General features: G+C 34.0%; 1 protein-coding gene across 1 annotated transcript in view; it reads right to left on the reverse strand.

The window, feature by feature from the left end:
- Positions 1-1,710: 1,710 nt before the first annotated feature.
- LOC148938446 (uncharacterized) overlaps positions 1,711-19,920 on the reverse strand; it is a gene marked incomplete at its 3' end in the record, with an annotated part of 49,426 nt that continues 31,216 nt past the window's right edge. Inside the window, exons 2-4 of the mRNA XM_089107785.1 lie at positions 17,001-17,846; positions 7,713-7,832; positions 1,711-1,891 (exon numbers count right to left, since the gene is read on the reverse strand). Coding sequence (XP_088963911.1) covers positions 1,711-1,891; positions 7,713-7,832; positions 17,001-17,834 — 1,135 coding nt within the window. The remainder of the gene's footprint in view (positions 1,892-7,712; positions 7,833-17,000; positions 17,847-19,920) is intronic.

Genomic DNA, 19,920 nt, shown 5'->3' on the forward strand with positions numbered 1-19,920 from the left:
GTCTAGTCATAAGGCATCGTAAATTGAAACTTGTTTTTTTTCTACAAACTCAACCTTTATTGCCTGAATATCTGGAGAATTGCTGGTCTTAACGTGGCCATCGGTGATTGGAAGAACTTGTGATGTCTCACTGCGAGTATTTGTACCTTTATTCATATACTCCTTGAGTTCGGAGAGATATTTTGGAAGCATTTCTAATTACTGTAACAAATAAAACTTGAACACGTCTCTTTGATTCTGGAAAAAAGTCAAATGTTATTTTTGAAAAATCACACGAGAGTTCTAAAGCAATTCAGTAATCTTAAGAACAGAAATAATTCCTCAAAGTGTTAAATTAAACGCTCGTTTTGTTACATTTTATGTTATTGAATATTATTTATCCAAATATTTTAGTCCCTTTCTTGACACGTTAGAGATTGTGATTAGTCAAGCTGTTGTGTTTTGTTTGCGACACATAAGAGTTTTGTGACGCTATTATAAACATTATTAAGGACGACAGTGAGGTAAGATCATAGTCAAACACAGGGGCATATATATATATATATATATATATATATATATATATATATATATATATATATATATATATATATATATATATATATATATATATATATATATATATATATATATATATATATATATATATATATATATATATATATATATATATATATATATATATATATATATATATATATATATATATATATATATATATATATATATATATATATATATATATATATATATTATATATATATATATATATATATATATATATATATATATATATATATATATATATATATATATATATATATATATATATATATATATATATATATATATATATACCTCAAGGTATAAAAAACATCAATCCAGAAATGATCCTAACTTCAACAACTGTAACTTATTCACGGTTAGAGTGAAGCCCTATTTACAGCTTGCACATAAATCCACGCTTAGTAGACTTCAATGATAGGCTTAGGAGAGGACACTGGCTTCTCAAAGGTGTACCTGGGGTTCCCCAAGGTATAAAATTCATTAATCCAGAATTGATCCTAACTTCAACAACTTTAACTTATTCACGGTTAAAGTAAAGCCCAATTTCAACTATAGTTTTTTCCAACGAAGTCAGCCGAGTGGAAACTGCTTTTCGTTGACAAGATTTTACATTACCTGAAAAAAGGCAACTACAAATAAATCTGATTTGCTTCTGATCCTTAAAAAGCACGAAATGGTACCGGAAGTGCCAGAAAAAGTAAAAAAGCATGGATGACTTCGGTTGAAAAAGCCATGATGGTGACATGGCTTCACTGTAACTATAAAGCTTCAATTTTAACAGGCTCAATTTCAATTTAATAAATTAACACTCCTTTGCCACAGGTTTCATGCATAAACTCGCGGGGCTGCATTTTTTAGGCTTTTCGAATATCCTGGTGAAAACTACCTCACAATCCTGCCAGATGCCATACAGGGCCTCAGAGCATCAGAGTGCCCAGCCACACGGAGGGTAGCTGGGAACTCTGATCCATTTTCTTTACTTAAAATGGACGCTAATTCTTACTTTCTACGATGGCCCTCGCTCAACTTTCCACGATCATCATCCATTCTACTTAATAAAGCTAAATAAAAAGTAATATCTAGTAGGCCCTGCTCTTTATTAGGTCTCAGTCATTGCCTTAATGGAAAGAAGCTGCAACTTACCCGACATTTTTGAGTTAAGAAAAGCTTGGTAAAGGTCAAATAACGACAAGCCGATCTCTTGAGATAGCGAGGGTGTTATTGATTCAGTCACTTCGTTGATCAAATCCTCCAGCCTTAATTTATGAGCCTCGCCCAGTCCAAGTCTAGGCAATACCGCCAAAGTAACATCCCGTATGGCTTTCTAGAAAAAAAAAACTCCAAAATAAATTTAAATAGGGTCAGAAAAACCGACCCCTAACCCAGTATCCTCTTTACTTTATTTTTTTTTATCCTTTTCCAAAAAAAAATGTGTTCCAAAGAAAAATAGAGAGTTATATTTAAATTAAGGTTTAATATCCCGTATGGCTTTCTAAAAAAAAAACTCCGAAATGAATTCAAATAAAAGGGTCAGAAAAACCAAACCCAAACCCGGTATCCTCTTTTGTTTAATTCTCTTTTTTATCGTTTCCCCCCCCCCCAAAAAAAAAAGGTTTCCAAAGAAAAATAGAGAGTTATATTGAAACTAAGGTGTAATATCCCGTATGGCTCTCTAGAAAAAAAAGCACTCCAAAATGAATTCAAACAGAAGAATCAGAAAAACCAACCCCCAACCCGGTATCCTCTTTTCTTTAATTCTCTTTTTTATCGTTCCCCCCCCCCAAAAAAAAAACGGTTTCCAAAGAAAAATAGAGTTATATTGAAACTAAGGTGTAATATCCCGTGTGGCTTTCTAGAAAAAAACTCCGAAATGAATTCAAACAGAAAGGCCAGAAAAACCCACCCCCAACCCAGTATCCTCTTTTCTTCAATTTTTTCTTTTTTGTTTTCCAAAAAAACGTGTTCCAATGAAAAAAGAGAGTTATATTTAAACTAAGGACGCGCAGTAAAAGAAAATTGTATAATAACTCAATCTTAAAACGAACATAAATTTACTATGAACGAATAAATGAGAGACAAAACCGAACAGAAATTAAGATGAACAATCAAGTCAAACTTAAAACGAACAGAACTTACCGCAAACAGGAGTAGGTCTAATGCCCCATAATGAGCGTCATTTACGCTTTACTGAAAACAGAGTGCCTTTTAAACACGTTCTCTTCGATAATATTAATATATAAAAAATTGCTAGCTTCCAGAAATGGATATCATTCTATATTAAACAACCATTCTACTTTCATTAGTTCTTTTCAGTAATCAGTTTATTATGTTGATTTTTAATTCTTTTTTGTTGTTGTTATTTTGACTAATTTAAACCACACTGTCCAAAATATATATGGAAGTGATGATCCAGCTATTTAAAGGGCTCGAGAGGGAGATTGGGGAAGTGGGTAGCACCGCCCTTATTTGTAAACTTTGACCGGGATCATTTTTTTGTGTGTTGTTATTGATGATATGACAAATAAAAACACACTGCTTGAAATACTAATCATTTTCGGTAAAGCGTGCCTTTCCACCGTCATTATTCAACACCCACTTGCGCTCCGTCTCCTACAAGTAATATACTCCCTTAGAGTTTTGATTTGCAAAAATCAAAATCTTTTGATTTACTCAGGTATTTTGAGACCTCAAAGTTTACTCTTGAGAAATTTTGGGAGTCTTAGAAAAGCGATCAATCCTTGAGAGCTCGGTCGAAATACAATTGATCAGGAACAAAGAGCTATTTGGCACAAATTCTAGACCCCCTCCTCCCCAAAGACTGTAAAATTTCCTTGGCCCAGAGAAATATCCCTGAAAATTTTAGGCTAATCGGACACCCAGTTTCAAAATTTAACCCTTGTCCATTATACAACCTATGTGTAAACAGCTTGCATAAATTTAAGCCCTTGTCCCCAGTGGCGCCATTCGGGGGCAGGGGTAGGGGGGGGGGCATTGGACCCCCATGATTTTTTTAGGGGCCCAATTTTCAACTCTGAAGCTCTTTGTTTATTCTTCCTTTTTCAAATTTTTTTGTTCCTTCCGATTTATTCCTGACAAATCCAAAACCAGGTCATTAAAAAGCAGCAAATTGAAGACACACTAGATTTGCAGAAAAATTACCTATTTGAAGAATATCTCCTTTGGCATGGTTTTGTCTGATTCGGCCTGTCAAATTATACTGTCTCCAATAACTTATTTACCGTGTCAGCCTGTAAAGTCATTTGCAACATCCGGGAAAAGGGGGTATCCGGACTAGGGTCTTGGAGTGTCATTTCTCATTTTGTATTTAGTGCACTGTATACTGCAGTATCTTTTTTTTAGAGACACGGGGGAGACATATCTGTGTCAACCACAAACGGAGGGAACAGCTTCCAGCATAAACAGTACAGACATATCCATGAACCCATAGGATAACCCCTGTCAGCCAGTTCTGACTGATTATCCTGTCACTACCATCGGGAATCGCACAAGAAGATTAATCAGGTCCTATTTCTTGGCATATCCATGGGTCGAATATTCAATAGAACAGGACTCGGTATTCTGTTTCTGTTGCCGACACTTCAGTGGATCATCGCCAAGATCAGGCGAACGATATGGCGCAGGAGTAATCATCGACGTACGATTAAGAAAGTGGAGACATTTCAGAGCTGGTAAGGCAGCACAAAAGCAGTGACCGGCTAAAAGCATGTACCATTTCCTGAACCAAATTTAAAGATATTCAGACGGAGACGGCCGAGTCTGTTGCCTCTGGCCTCTCCAAAGAACGGGAAAAGGAAATATTAGAGAACAGACGGTATGATCTTGCCTGGTCAAAATGTGCCGTACAGTGCTATGATGGGGCGAGTATAATGAGCGGATCTTTTTCAGTAGTACAGGTCCGTCTCCGGGAAAAAGCACTGCAAGTGGTGTAGGCTCACCGTCATTCCCATAGACTTAATCTTGTTGATGTATGCAGAAAATACAAAGAATTTCGTCAGTTTTTTCAGTTTTGCAAACAGTTTATGGTTTTGCCTCCAATAGCAGCACTCGATACCAGTTGTTTGTCGAGGCCCAGAAAACTGCCAACGTGTCCGTGTTATCGCTTGAAAGGACAGTTGTGCAACGTTGGTCTTACTGGTATACATCAGTGGCTAAAATTCTGGTAAGATATGACTACATACTCGCAGTTCTGTCAGTTGTTCAAGAATCTTCTGACTGGGAGGAAGCAGCAGAAGCTACAGGCCTTAAGAATAAACTAGAGCCGAATCCCTTGATATTCAGTTTGCATGTCATTCACGAAGTACTTGCGGTGATCAACCCTCTTTCTGAACAACTGTAGGCCCCAAATCTGATCATTTCAGACGCCTGCACTTTAATCACCACAACAAAAAAAAAACAACAAGACAATGCATGATGTCGAATCATATTTTCGAGTCCTATACGGAAAGTCTAGGGAGATGGCTATTAATGTCGGAGCTGATCTGTCGGAAACAAGCGCTCTTGCTTCAAACATACCAGCAAATCAAAACGAGTTCAGAAGATATTTGGAACAATCAGGGACTATTTGACAACATGAACACATTGAAAGCATAGCACTGAATCTGAGAGCACAAGAATAGAAGAGACAAGGCGAAGAGAGTTCTACGAGGTTTTGTACAGATTGTTAAATAACTTTGAAGAGCGTTTTTCTGTCCAGATTCCAGTACTAGAAGCCAAACAACGCTTTAACCCGAATCCGAAGACTTCATGAACACAGATTTACTTCTCGGGATCGGGACATACTTTGTTAAGGATATAATGCACAAGTACCTTTATTTTCTTAGTTAATAAATAACATTGAATAGTATATATTAAATATTACATTTTTTCAAATTCAATGGGCGTTTTTTATTGAGCCAAAGCACAAACTACAATCTTGACACAAAATTAACATAAAAAATAAAAAGAAGAATATAATATCTTAAATATTATTCTATTTAAAATATTTAAACCGTGTTTTAATGTTTTTAGTATTTTAGATGTTTGTAGTATTTCAATAATATATGTTTATAGTTAAATGTTTGTAGAATAGATAATAAATATCATTTAAAAGTATATATTAAATATTACATTTTTCAAATTCAATAGACGTTTTTTATTGAACCAAAGCACAAACTACAATCTTGACACAAAATTAACATAAAAAATAAAAAGAAGAATATAATATCTTAAATATTATTCTATTTAAAATATTTAAACCGTGTTTTAATGTTTTTAGTATTTTAGATGTTTGTAGTATTTCAATAATATATGTTTATAGTTAAATGTTTGAAGAATAGATAATAAATATCATTTAAAAGTATGTATTTAATATTACATTTTTCAAATTCAATAGACGTTTTTTATTGAACCAAAGCACAAACTACAATCTTGACGCAAAATTAACATAAAACATAAAAAGAAGAATACAATATCTTAATATTATTTATTTAAAACATTCAAACCGTGTTTAAATATTTTTAGCATTTTAAACGTTTATAGTATTTTAATAGTAGGCCTATATGTTTATAGTTAAATGTTTATAGTAAAGTTAATAAATAACATTGAATAATATGTATTAAATATTTCATTTTTTCAAACTCAATAGGCATTTTTTATTGAGCCAAAGAACAAATTACTATAATGACACAAAATAACATAAAACATAAAAGGAAGAATAAAATATCTTTTCCTTTATTTTTTTTCCCCCGGTTCTCCGACGAGTTGATGTCTCCGCATTGGTTCTGTACTTTATTTGTATGAGTGGATTCATGTATTACTCCCTTGCCTAGCTTGAATTTTTTTTTGGGGGGAGGGGGTATTGTTTGGTTTGGTGATGTGAATTTATTATTTAAAAATGTTTGATAAATGTGTTTGTTTAATTTTTTTAGTTTTGTTTCTCCTGTTTTTTCCTGGCCATTGAGCCTTACGGGGGAGAATATATTGAATTATTTATTATTTGTATGTATAATTTACTGTTGATTTTGGTATTCAGTGATATATTTCTTGTTTTGTCTTTTTCAATAAATTCAATTCACTTCTTAAATATTATTTTATTTTAAATATTTAAACCATGTTTTAATATTTTTAGTATTTTAAATATTTATAGTGTATTAGTGATATATGTTTATAGTTAAATGTTTATAGTATAGTTAACAAATAACATTGAATAATATGTATATACATTTTTTCAAATTCAATAGACGTTTTTTACTGAGCTAAAGCACAAATTACTATATCGACACAAAATTAACATAAACCATAGAAAGAAGAATATAATATCTTAAATATTATTTTATTTAGAATATTTAAACTGAGTTTTAATAGTTTTATTATTTTAAATATTTATAGTATTTTAAATCATATGCTTAGATAAGAAAACTTCCAATGGAGAAATTTAAAAATACTTCTTCTAAAAAAGCACTTATTATTAACAATTTACCCCACATGGCAATGTAAAATAGTTGCCAAAGGGAAATTTGAGCTACTTTTTTAGTCATAAACAAAGGTATATAATACAAATGTCCAACTACGTAATCTCTTGGGAACCAATAAATTTGATACTTGCGCTCGTCAATCTTCAGTTTCTTCCAAAAATGTTCTCATGAATGCTGCCTGTTAAAAGCAAGCTTACTAATAATATTAGGTCTGTACAAAAATAAGATCAAGAGAAATGGATAGAACATGTAAAATGACCACAAATTTTCAAACAATTACTTATCAGTATCCAAGCTATGATAGTTTGATAAATATTGGTTAATAAACATGAATTGACCATTTGAATTAACTGGTCGTTCGATAAACAGGTCAAAACTCTTTCAAAACAAACATTAACATTCTTACGAAAAATGAAGATACATGAGGGACTCCCCACTCTAAAAAATCATGTACATCACTTGGCGCGTACCATCGTGGCGGAATTGTGCCAAGCATTCTGGGGACTGTGCCAAGCATTGTGGAATCGTACGGCATACATGACTTTCCGACACATATACCAGGTGGCGGAAAGATGGCCAATCCCTAAAAGGTACACCTAATACCCGAAACTGTTTCAAAATTGCAGGATAGTTCTGTTTTGTCTCTATCTGAACCTAGCTTTAATCACTTACCTTTTTCTGATCTCCGTGAATACGAGTAGCAATAGGAGCCTCTATTGCTTTCCTTGCGTCCCTCCCAAGTTCTACTGGCATTTGACAAAATAGGCATTTAACTTTTTTCTGCTGATTTCTCTAAAATGAGAACAATAAAGAAATTAAAAGCTAACACAAACGCTTGTAAATAATAAAGGAAACAAACTGTCGGGTCTTCACGTCCAAAACCCAAAGGCACATCAAAAAATTTTGTTTTTACTTTAAAAAAAATTGCTACAACCCTTAGTGGGTGTCTGACAAGGATGTATCCAGGATTTTGTCGGAGAGAGGGGATACAAAAACACATCAGGAAATTATTTATATGAATTTTTATCACTATTTTACAAGTCAGACAAAAATTTCGGGGGGGGGGGGGCTCAAACCTGCACCCCCTCCCCCCCCCCCCCTAGATACAGCCTTGGTGTTTGATAATCTTTTTTTTTCTCTATAAAAATTATCTTTTGAAAATATTTGTAATCAAACGATGTTTCTCTATGTCTCTGATGTTAGAAGTTAAGCTTTAAAGCTGGGTATCAGAACAGCCAACTCTCTAGAATCCTCCAGGGAGTCTTTGTTCCTTGTAGTTTAACTAATTTAAGCAATTTAGACAAGTATTTGATGTTAAGGCTGTCAGAGCCCAATTTTCAAAACTAGGCATCAAGATAGTCTACTCTTAAGAATTTTTCAGGGCATTTTTTTCACTAGAAATTCAACTAATTTTAGCGAATGAAAGAAGCGTTTGATGTCATGGTTATTAGACACAAAATTTCAAAACTGGATATCAGGATAACCTACTCTTAAGGATCCTCCAAGCGACTTTTTCCCCCGAAGTTTAGCTAATTTTAGTAATTCAAATAAGTGTTTGGTGTCACGGTTGCCAGACGCCAGCTTTCAAAATTGAGTATCAGAATAACTTACTCTTAAGAATTCTCCAGAGATCCTTTTCCCTCGAAGTTTAACTAATTTTAACAATTCAAGATATCATTCAAGTTATCACGATTCAAGGCATCAAGATAGTCTACTCTTAAGAATTTTTCAGGGCATTTTTTTCACTAGAAATTCAACTAATTTTAGCGAATGAAAGAAGCGTTTGATGTCATGGTTATTAGACACAAAATTTCAAAACTGGATATCAGGATAACCTACTCTTTAGGATCCTCCAAGCGACTTTTTCCCCCGAAGTTTAGCTAATTTTAGTAATTCAAATAAGTGTTTGGTGTCACGGTTGCCAGACGCCAGCTTTCAAAATTGAGTATCAGAATAACTTACTCTTAAGAATTCTCCAGAGATCCTTTTCCCTCGAAGTTTAACTAATTTTAACAATTCAAGATATCATTCAAGTTATCACGATTCAAGGCATCAAGATAGTCTACTCTTAAGAATTTTTCAGGGCATTTTTTTCACTAGAAATTCAACTAATTTTAGCGATTGAAAGAAGCGTTTGATGTCACGGTTATTAGACACAACATTTCAAAACTGGATGTCAGGATAACCTACTCTTAAGGATCCTCCAAGCGACTTTTCTCCCCGAAGTTTAGCTAATTTTAGCAATTCAAATAAGCTGCCCCTTCCTCAATTCTCACTCTTTACACCAAACCTTTATTTTTTGTCAAAACTCCTTAAGAAAGACTGTTCAAACACAAGTGTGGTTAAATTTGATCAAGAAGTATTTTTTAAGAACTTTAAGACTTAACGTAAAGTGCAAGGGTTGAGGAAGGGGCAGCCACCCTCGTATACTGAAGAATTTCTGTTTGTTTCAGGTTTCAATGTTGCTCCTTACTTTCAGTTGAAAAACATGTCTTTTTTATATTTAATTTTCGGTAAGAAATGACTTTTCATAGACATTTGTACCAAAGTTTAGTAATCTAGACAACTGTTTAACTACATGGTAGCAGGTCATAAACTTTCAATATTGGGCGTCCAAACGCACCCAAGATCTCTCTGGGGGAACTTATCCGCTTTTCAACATTACAGAGAGATATGGGAAGAGTCTCCATACTCGGGACAATATTTTGTGTTTGCCTCTAACTCCCTCATGCTTTGTGATGAGGAAACAAAAATTTATAAGTATCTTTTACACTAACTGAGAAACATATCCTAGAGTTTTAAAATTTAGAGCTCAATCAGTTTTTGAGGGAAGGCGTTATTTTACAACCACCCATTCTGTCCCAAGTAAGGGATGGAATCCTAGAAACGGAACAAGTGGCAACCATAATTGGGACAGACCATAATATGTCTTATTGATACAAAGCTCAGCTATTTAATAGATAATCAAGTAAAACTATAAAAACGACAAAACCAAGCACAAATTTGTAAAACAATGATTAAGACAAACGTTGTTGTTGTGTTTGGAGTATACTGAATGCTGATATATCAAGAGGAAACAGCGTCCTACCTGTTTTGTAGTCTACCCTGTAAGTTCAGGCTTTGGCAAGAGGGTTATGATATCAGTAAAACTACACCAGTATGAAGTATCAGGACGAGCTTCAAGAATGAAGCAATTCTTCTCCTGTTACGACGATGGTGGGCTTTCCAGTCGAGACTATTCAGCCCTTTTCCTATTGGCTCATTATGTGAAAAGATTTGGATTACTACAGGTGGATTCTGCTTATTTGTCTTGCGTTGGATCAGTTCTGATCAGATGTCTTGCAGAAGCTGTTTTGAGTCTAGGATCTGAAACATCAGGGGATATATTTCGAGTTCAGTACTCTGTGCAGTTATGGTCAGCTAAACTTGTAGCTGATGGTGAGACTTTTTGGTGTTGAAGCGCAATCGTTTTGAAATACTGAACTTGTACTTCCTGTTCCTCTGCAAGTTTTAAATTGATTTCATAAATAGTGTGGATTTTTTCTTTTTTCGTTTCTTTTTCAAGAACCAAAACAAAGTCGCCAACAGTTAAAGCAGAAAATGGAGGATTCCTCTGAACAAAATTTTCTTCCGTAGAATCTGTTTCAATGGCTTCCGAAATATATTCCAAGTCCGAAACCTCATCTGAGCTGCCTGCCACATTTAACAAAGAGTGATTTATTATGTTGTTTTGGATTTTTGACGAGGGTCTGTCAGAGCCTCTTTCACTTTCTTAGCTTTTCAAACCATAGCCTGCTCCTCAATTATTTTTTTTTTTTTAGACTCGTTTAGGTTGACATCTTAATGTGGCCTTTCTCAGAAGAGCTTTTGGACATAGCCTTATCATGACAAACGATATGGCCTTATCATGACAAACAAAACTGTCTAGATTGAAGTGCAGGTGACTTGTGCATCATGAGAGGCTACAGATACCCATTCTTCTGGATCCGAGGAAGTCTGGATCTGAGGAAGCTGGCGGCAAAAAATCTCCATTGACAAAAATGTCATCATTAAAAGGACATATACCTGTTGTTTGAAAACCTGCAATGATGTTCGATGGGATGATTGAAAGGGGATAAGCAACGGTAAGAAACTAGGGGGGTTCTTGACATAAATGTCATCATTAAATGGGCATATGAAAATGGCCAAGAAACTGGGGCGTTTCTTGGTGTTTCTTGACAAAAATGTCATCATTAAATATGCATATACCTGTTGCTAGAAAACCTGCAGTGATGTTCAATGTGATGAATGAAAGGGGATAAGCAACACCAAGAAACTGGAGGGGGGTTCATACGGAGGAACTGGAGTGTCTGGATTATTCAGCATCAAACTATCTCCAAATATGACAATCACTGTCATCATAAATGCATTCCAGTCCCTCTCCCAATGGGGTTAGACATAGTTCTAGGCTATATGCAAAAGTTTGTTGATCTGTTTCTAGGCTATATGCAAAATTTTGCTGATCTGTTAGGTTTGCCATTCAGCTTTCGGAACATGTCAATACGAAATAACCTTGGCTTTTTCATTTCTGTTTAGTTGCCATACACAAGACACGTCCCAAAAACCAATACTTGGGACAGTGCCAAGTATGGAACAAGACATTGTTACTGAAATAATTCAATTTTTATCTAAAATTGTAAAAACAAATCTCCAGACCGACCAATTCTATTTCACAAAGAACTAATGAATAAGGAAGTGAAGGTAAGTAGTCACTTCAAACCTATTATCTCCCTAAACATTCATAAAATATTTTTGAGTGTACCTAAAATTCAGGATCCCTCCACTTTAAGACTAAATGGCGACTTTGAATTTAAATATTCTGCAGATGCCACCTAGTGCAAAGACGTTGTTGTGCAACTTTTGGGAAATTTTTCGGCTAGATGGCATCGGTGTTTGTTAGGCTTGTCCCAAGTATGGAGTAGTTCCAAGCATAGATACTCTCCCTTCTTTCTTTCTGAATACATGTTTTAAACAATTATAACTATGTTTAGTAGGAAAGTCAAATAAATGCTTAGTGTCATGTTTGTTGGAAAATAATTTTCAAAATTGGGTATCAAAATACTGTTAAGGGTCATTTAGCAGATCTTTCAGTATAAGCCAAGGGTTTTACCAGTACATAAGGAAACATGTTAAGAAAACAATTCCTACTTTATAATATGCAGAATAATCGAAGTTAACAAATTTGCAGGGGGAGAACCTTTATCTTCTCTATTTTCGTTGTATTTCCAGTTTTTCTATCACACTTTTAAATATTTGTGTCTATTCTCCAAATCTTGAAAAAAGTTAATAAACAAACACCCAACTGCCATCTAACTAATCTAACCTAACTTAGATCAGAATTTGTCAATAAATGTCTTTGTGAGAATTATTAGATGGTACTGATGGTGTTTTATTACATATACAAATTATTTGAAAACGGAAAAATGCAGTTGAATCCACGTTTTTTTCAGAATTTTGTGAAAAAAATTGTACAACAGAAAAATAAGTGATGATAAAGGTTCTTCCCCTGCAAAATGTGTTAACTAGGCTTATTCTGCACATTATGATTAACATGTTTCTTTATGTACTGGAAAACGCTAGGCTTATACCGATCTTTCTCCGTTTTTCAGATTTGCATACATATATTTGAACTTCATGCAATAGTAAAGTAATTTTATTAGCAGAAACAAACGAATATAGCAAATAGTTGTCTTTACCCTCCTTTTTTCCTATAGGAAATAAAGTTTTGTACTGATTTTTACCTACATAAATACGAAATATACACTAAATCTAATATATATTTAGTATCAGAAACCAACTGATACTCGTCAGGGTTATCAGAAACCAACTTTATAAAATGGGTACCACAGTTCTTCTCGGGAACTCTGGAATCCTCTAGGAAGGATTCTGCAGTTCATGTAATAGTAAACCAAGTATAATTTCAGACAAAGTGACAAAACGAAAAAGTCGCAAAGAAGAGAGAAACATGGACAATAACAACCAGTAAAAGAAACAGAAGAAAAAGCATGCAAATATTTGGGTTGAGACCTTTGCTCAACCGTCCTCAGTGCAGAATAATAAAAATACAGATAAAAGTCCAAAGGAAAATATAAAAACCGAACCCCAAAACAAACACTGAAACTAAAATAGGACCCTTTCCAAGCAATAATGAAAGAAAAACTTACCCTTTTAGACAAAAATGAAAGTATCATAGTGATGTTTGACCATCATTTTTATTTGTTTACATAAGATTACCTTCTGTGAATGTATATGCTGAAGTTTAGTAATCCAAACAAGGATTAGATGTGATGGCTGTCATGTACAAGCTTCCGAAAATTGGGTACTAAAATAGACCTTATTTTTATTATATATTTTTCGCCCTAAAAGAAATCATTGTACACATTCTACAAATATTCCAAAATACAGACAGAATTTGTGGTGTATATCCTGCAGTGTTTATATTCATATTTCTTTTAACTCTTTTTTGTGTTTTGAGGGTTTGATTTATCTTAGAGGAGGAGATAAAAGTTAAAGAAAATGTTTTGAAAATACAACATTGGTGGCAGCTGCAGAAGGATTGGCCTCTGACAAAAGTACACAGAAATACAAGCAGGGACTAGGAAGCAGGAAAAATTACTTCCTATCAACTTGGATTGGTACTCCAATAAGAGAGTCATGCATACTCCCGCCATTTACCCGTGGCCCAGCCATTTAAACATTTGCCTCTCAATTACTTGGTCTATCTGTCTTGGCTTTTCTCTTACTACAATTAGCCATGTCTTGATGCAACCTATGTAACCTACTGCAAAATACTTGATAACTTCAATTGAAAATTCTCATCATATGATTTTCAAATTCAAAATCAACGGATATTGAATTGAAGTTATCAAGTATTTTGCAGTAGGTTGCATAGGTTGCATCAAGACATGGCTAATTGTAGACAGAGAAAAGCCAAGACAGATAGTCCAAGTAATTGAGAGGCAAATGTTTAAATGGTTGGGCCACGGGTCATCTATACTAGACGATACCAGTTCACCCCTTACAAATGTCCTGACGAGGATAGCCTGGGTATAAAAGCTTGGAGCTGTTTCAGTGATGTGAGATGATTTGGAGTCTCCTCTGTCATAAGCTACTTCCACAATCCCTATCCTCTAGAGGAAAAACCTGCTGGTATTGCCTCATAGGGGCATCAGGGTGGACCTTTTACAAGTTTTCTAACTTGACAGCTTCACTTACCCAAGCAGTATTATTATTAAAGATGGTGAATGCAGTGAAGATGCTAAAAGTAGAATAGCCAAGGTCCTTTTTTCACAGTTGAAAAAAAAGTTTAAAAGAACAGGAAGGTAAGTATGTGGACCAAGATTAGAATATTGGAAGCTACAATGATAATACGAAAAATTTAATAATGAAAATGACAAAACTGGGTCACTGGCAAGTAAAGGAAAACAAAGAGAACAAAAAATCCAATTAATATTTCGCTCGTAGAAAACAAAGCGTCTTTATCATAGAGAAAAAAAAAGAACTAGAATCTAAAACTAAAATATATATATATATATATATATATATATATATATATATATATATATATATATATATATATATATATATATATATATATATATATATATATATATATATATATATATATAAAACTAAAAACAGACTAACTAAAATATATAATATAGAATTAATCACATATACAATTGCCAGCTACCTTCATGAAACCAGAAAGTTTTAGATCGTAAGTGTTTTTTTTTTGTTTTGTTTTTTTTTTACACTGAACACGCCTTGGTTTATAGGGGCGAAATATTCGGTGGATTTTTTGTTCTTTTCGTTTTCCTTTACTGGTCATATTTTCATATTCATTTGTTTGTTTTGTAATGGCTGGCCAGTTCGGCTTTATATCTTTTAAGCTACAATGATGACATTGGTCAAGTATAGTTCTGAAACGACGGCACTTCAAAAAAAGGAGGGGGATTGTTAGATATTTTTAGAAGGATTGCCTATGTATTCTTTTGGCTACCTGTCTGACGGATCGTATTTTAAACAGTAAGCTGTACAAAAAATGTCGTTCTATCCTGCTTTCTATGACTATAATTGGAGGAAGGCTGAGATGGCTAAAACACATTTTGCTGATGAAAGATTGCGACTATACTTAAACGTGGGTCTATCCTGCTTTCTATGACTATAATTAGTGAAAGGCAGTGATGGCTACGACACGTTTTGCTGATGAAAGGTTGCGACTATATTTAAACGTGGGTCTATCCTGCTTTCTATGAATAATTAGAGGAAGGCGGAGATGGCTAAGACACGTTTTGCTGATGAAAGATTGTGACTATATTTAAATGTGGGTCTATCCTACTTTCTATGACTATAATTAGAGAGGGGCGGAGACGGCTAAGACACGTTTTCCTGATGAAAGATTGCGACTATATTTAAACGTGGGTCTATCCTGCTTTCTATGACTATAATTAGTGAAAGGCAGTGATGGCTACGACACGTTTTGCTGATGAAAGGTTGCGACTATATTTAAACGTGGGTCTATCCTGCTTTCTATGACTATAATTAGAGGAAGGCGGAGATGGCTAAGACACGTTTTGCTGATGAAAGATTGTGACTATATTTAAATGTGGGTCTATCCTACTTTCTATGACTATAATTAGAGAGGGGCGGAGACGGCTAAGACACGTTTTCCTGATGAAAGATTGCGACTATATTTAAACGTTGGTCTATCCTGCTTTTAATGACTATAATTACAGGAAGGCGGAGATGGCTAAGACACGTTTTGCTGGTGAAAGATTGCGACTATATTTAAATGTCGGTCTATCCTGCTTTCTATGACTATAATTAGAGGAAGGCGGAGATGGCTAAGACACGTTTTGCTGATGAAAGATTGTGACTATATTTAAATGTGGGTCTATCCTACTTACTATGACTATAATTAGAGAGGGGCGGAGATGGCTAAGACACGTTTTGCTGATGAAACATTGCGACTATATTTAAACGTGGGTCTATCCTGCTTTCTATGACTATAATTAGATGAAGGCGGAGATGGCTAAGACACGTTTTGCTGATGAAAAATTGCGACTATATTTAAATGTGGGTCTATCCTGCTTTCAATGACTATAATTACAGGAAGGTGGAGATGGCTAAGACACGTTTTTCTGGTGAAAGATTGCAAAAGATCCTCCTATTTGGCCATTCAAATGCAAGTCGTCCCCAAATGCATTAGAAAAAGGTTGTAAGAAAGGATTTAAAGGCAATTGGAACTTCTTAGGTGTGTTTAAAGAGGGAAGCATTGGAAAGACAAGCACAGCTGTGTTTGACAAGCATGGTTTGGTGTAGCAGTGAGTTTTTAGGAGTGGTAGTAGTAGATAGAGAAAGCATCCACCAGTTGTATATCAGAAGGTTTTCCTATCTGAAGTAGATTCGGGAGCTTTATTTTTTTATTTCACTAATATAGAGGCTAAGTTGAAGCCAAAACCAAAAAAATTTAAGATGAACATAACTCCTTATTTCAAATAAGCAGGCAAATTATTTTCTTTAACTTTCATCTTGCTGTGCTATGATAAATCAATTTCTCGGGAAAAAGGAATTCTAGAGGGATTAGCCAGATACCCTATTTGTTTATTAGTGCCACCTCTTATGCCTGGAAAGTTAGTTCTCTCCTCCCCTCTCTTTTTGGTAGTTTTTGTTGTTGTTGTTTAATTTTTTACTTTTTCTTTCTTTTTTTCTTCTTCTTCCCTTTCTGTTTGATTTTAGTGCTATTATTTATTGTTATGTTTAGTCTCCAGTCTCCCACTTTCACAGACCAAAGAGCCTTTGTGGGAGTCTAAAATACTTGTATTTTAACTGTTTCTCTGTTTCTTTTAAATAAATTGATTGATTATGTACTGCAGACAAAAAAGAAAAAAAAATCAAAAATAAGGAGATTATACTTACACGAAGTAAACGTGGGATGACTACTATTTTTTCTGATTTAAATTCTTTCACAAGTTCAATCAAGTCACTCTTAGCATCGTTTTTACCAGATTTTGTCTTCTCTTTTTCGATTTTCTCCTTTGAGGGAATTTCTCTTTGTTCTTTTTCTCTCCTCTCCTTTGAGCCAAATTTTAGTTTATCCAAAAGCCGGTTTGTTACTTCTATGTTCTGAGCTTTTTCAGCATTCTTAATCAACAATGAATCCTTTTCTCCACTGACTTCTGCCAGTGCAATCTTCAAAAGAGGCGCTATGTCTCCATTACCTTCTACATGCTCTGGTTTTAAAACTGATTCAGTAACTTCTGGTTTCAAAACTGGCTCTATCTCTGAAGCCTTGAAAGCTGATGTTTTGTCTCTGCTAACCTCTACTTGTCCAAAATTAAAAACGTGTGCTTTTTTAGAAATAGTACTCATGTCAAAATATTGGTATGGATGAGCTTTCAAATTTTGCTTTTCAACTGGGCTTTGATCAACCTGATAAAGCTTATGAAGAGATACACCACAAGTAGCTTCTGGTGCTCTAATTTCTTCATTTGTTAAATCGGCACTTTCAGTGTGTTCACCATTCATGAAATTCTCAACTAAAGAACTAGCTGTTCCTGGCACTTGTTCCAAGGTGTAGACCTTCCTTGCAACTGATGTCATATCAAAGGATTGATATGGGTGTGGTTTGATATCTTCTTTTGATTTCAAGGTACTTGAAACTTCATATAGTCTATGAAGTATAGTATCATCTGATTGTAAAATCTGATCAATATCATCAGATGGTATTTCTCCATTTCTTTTCCCATCCATTACTAGTGAGACCTGAAAGTTAGACTCAATGAACATGCAAGTACTATCTTATTAACAAAATAAGTTAATAGCAGCAGTATTATTGAACGTATTGTAAACTGCTATGAGAGGAGGGGGGTTAGTAATTTTTTTTTTACTTGTATCTATACAGTTTTCAACTTATAGTCAATAAAAAGATCTGACAAAATGTCATAAAAATCAGCTACAGCCAATACTAGAGTACTGGTAAAAGAGGGAGAAGGCATAACTTACAGACGATTTTTTTAACTAAGACATGTAACTATACATTTAACTATATTTTAACAATATTTTTAAATATATTTAAGTTTATATAACCATATTTAACATTAACTATATTTAACTATATTTTTTAACTAAGACATTTAACGATTTTTTAACTATACAGAGATTTTTTAATTAGGTAAACAAGAGGGTGGCAGGTCAACAGTAGGTATACAGAAGTACTACACCAGTGAAACACAGAAAAAGGTATTCTTCTATATCTAGAGAGGGAACATCTGGGGAGAAATTTAGAAACACCGAAAAAAAGGTATTTTTTGTAAATCTATTGGGGAAATCGGGGGGAGGGAGTGATTTAGCAATTTAAGGGCCATATGATTAAATTTGCACTTAAAATTTCATTTATGTGCAATGTTCATTAACTTCCCTAGGTAGGAAAGGATAAAGTCCCGACTCAGATATAGGTATTTCTGGCATTTTAACTTGTGGTCTTATTTTGGAACCTCTTTCTTGTTAAAGTACACTACTTAGAAATCACTTAACATCGAACTAATCAAGAGAATAAGATTATCTTTTTGAGTCATTGAGCCAGCAATTCTGCATTTTCTATAGAGTCCAAGGAATTTTTTAATTAAATATTTTTTTTTAATTAAAACTTCGTTTTAAAGAAATTTAAATGAAATGAAAATTTTGGTATTATTTTTCAGTAAGACAATGAATAATTAACAAAAAAGAAAACCTTTTTTACTAATAATAGTTAAAGCCAAACAAAGCCAATTGTAGTTTAAAACCAACAAACCAGAAAAAAAAACTAAAAAAGAAACATGAATCAAAAATACATAGACAAGTCCCAATTAAATTGAAGTCGAATATTAAAACCTAACCAAAAATCCATGCTTTTCCATGCTATCAAAAGTAATAGGACGGTCTAACTTTAATCACTTATCTAAACAATAGGTTCCTGGAATAAAAGTGCATAACATCCAATTTAATTAAGTTATAGGTTGTGGTTGAAGTGTTCTCCATGTTTAAGAGGTCCCCACTCAAGAAAAAGGGGTCATTTCTTCTAGATGGTGAATTTGATTCTGAGGAGCCGTCCATAGTTACTACTCTGAGGTCTAACCCTTTTCTTTCAAAATAAATTAAAATGTACTATCTTGACAGGAACAAAGCAGGGTCCCAAAATACTAAAATAATGACAAACTGGTGACTTGCAATCTAATCTATAGCGAATCGTCAGTCGGTTATCAAAAGGTCGTATCTCCATAATTGTAAATTTTCAGAAGAGCAAATAAAAAAGAATAAAATGCGAACTTCATTTTCACTGTCCTTGGTACTCCAACAACAATTGTGTTTCTCTGAATTTATAGAAAGGTTCAAATGTAGGCACAAAGGTTTGATTCATATACAAATTTCGCAAAAACTCCTGTGTACAAGTTGTGTGTATTGCTTTTACATATCAATCTGTTTTTGTTTTACAAAAACAAAAACAGATTGTTTTTTTTTTGGTCTTCTGAAAATTTACAATTATAGAGATGCGACCTTTTGATACCCAAATGACGAAATACATCTTGAGATTTCGACGTCTCATGTTGTCAACAACTTTTGATCACTGCCTTTAATGTCTCCCCTTTTCATCAGAACTTCAATATTTTTGGTTCGTCTGTTTAGGAACTAGGCACAATGACAGTTGAAAAAGGGACTCTATAAATCTTCAAAGTTAGAACGTAAATGAAACTAATACCAATGACTGCCTGTGGTGAAGCTGCGTCTTTCTTCCTGCCCAATAGGCATTCCACTTCACACAAATAGGGAGTCTAGCAACATAGCTACATCTCCAACTGAC

The sequence above is a fragment of the Artemia sp. Qi Xiang Cuo genome, unplaced genomic scaffold (genome assembly GCF_049724085.1).
Source record: "Artemia sp. Qi Xiang Cuo unplaced genomic scaffold, ASM4972408v1 HiC_scaffold_3279, whole genome shotgun sequence".
In the NCBI taxonomy this organism is placed as follows: domain Eukaryota; kingdom Metazoa; phylum Arthropoda; class Branchiopoda; order Anostraca; family Artemiidae; genus Artemia; species Artemia sp. Qi Xiang Cuo.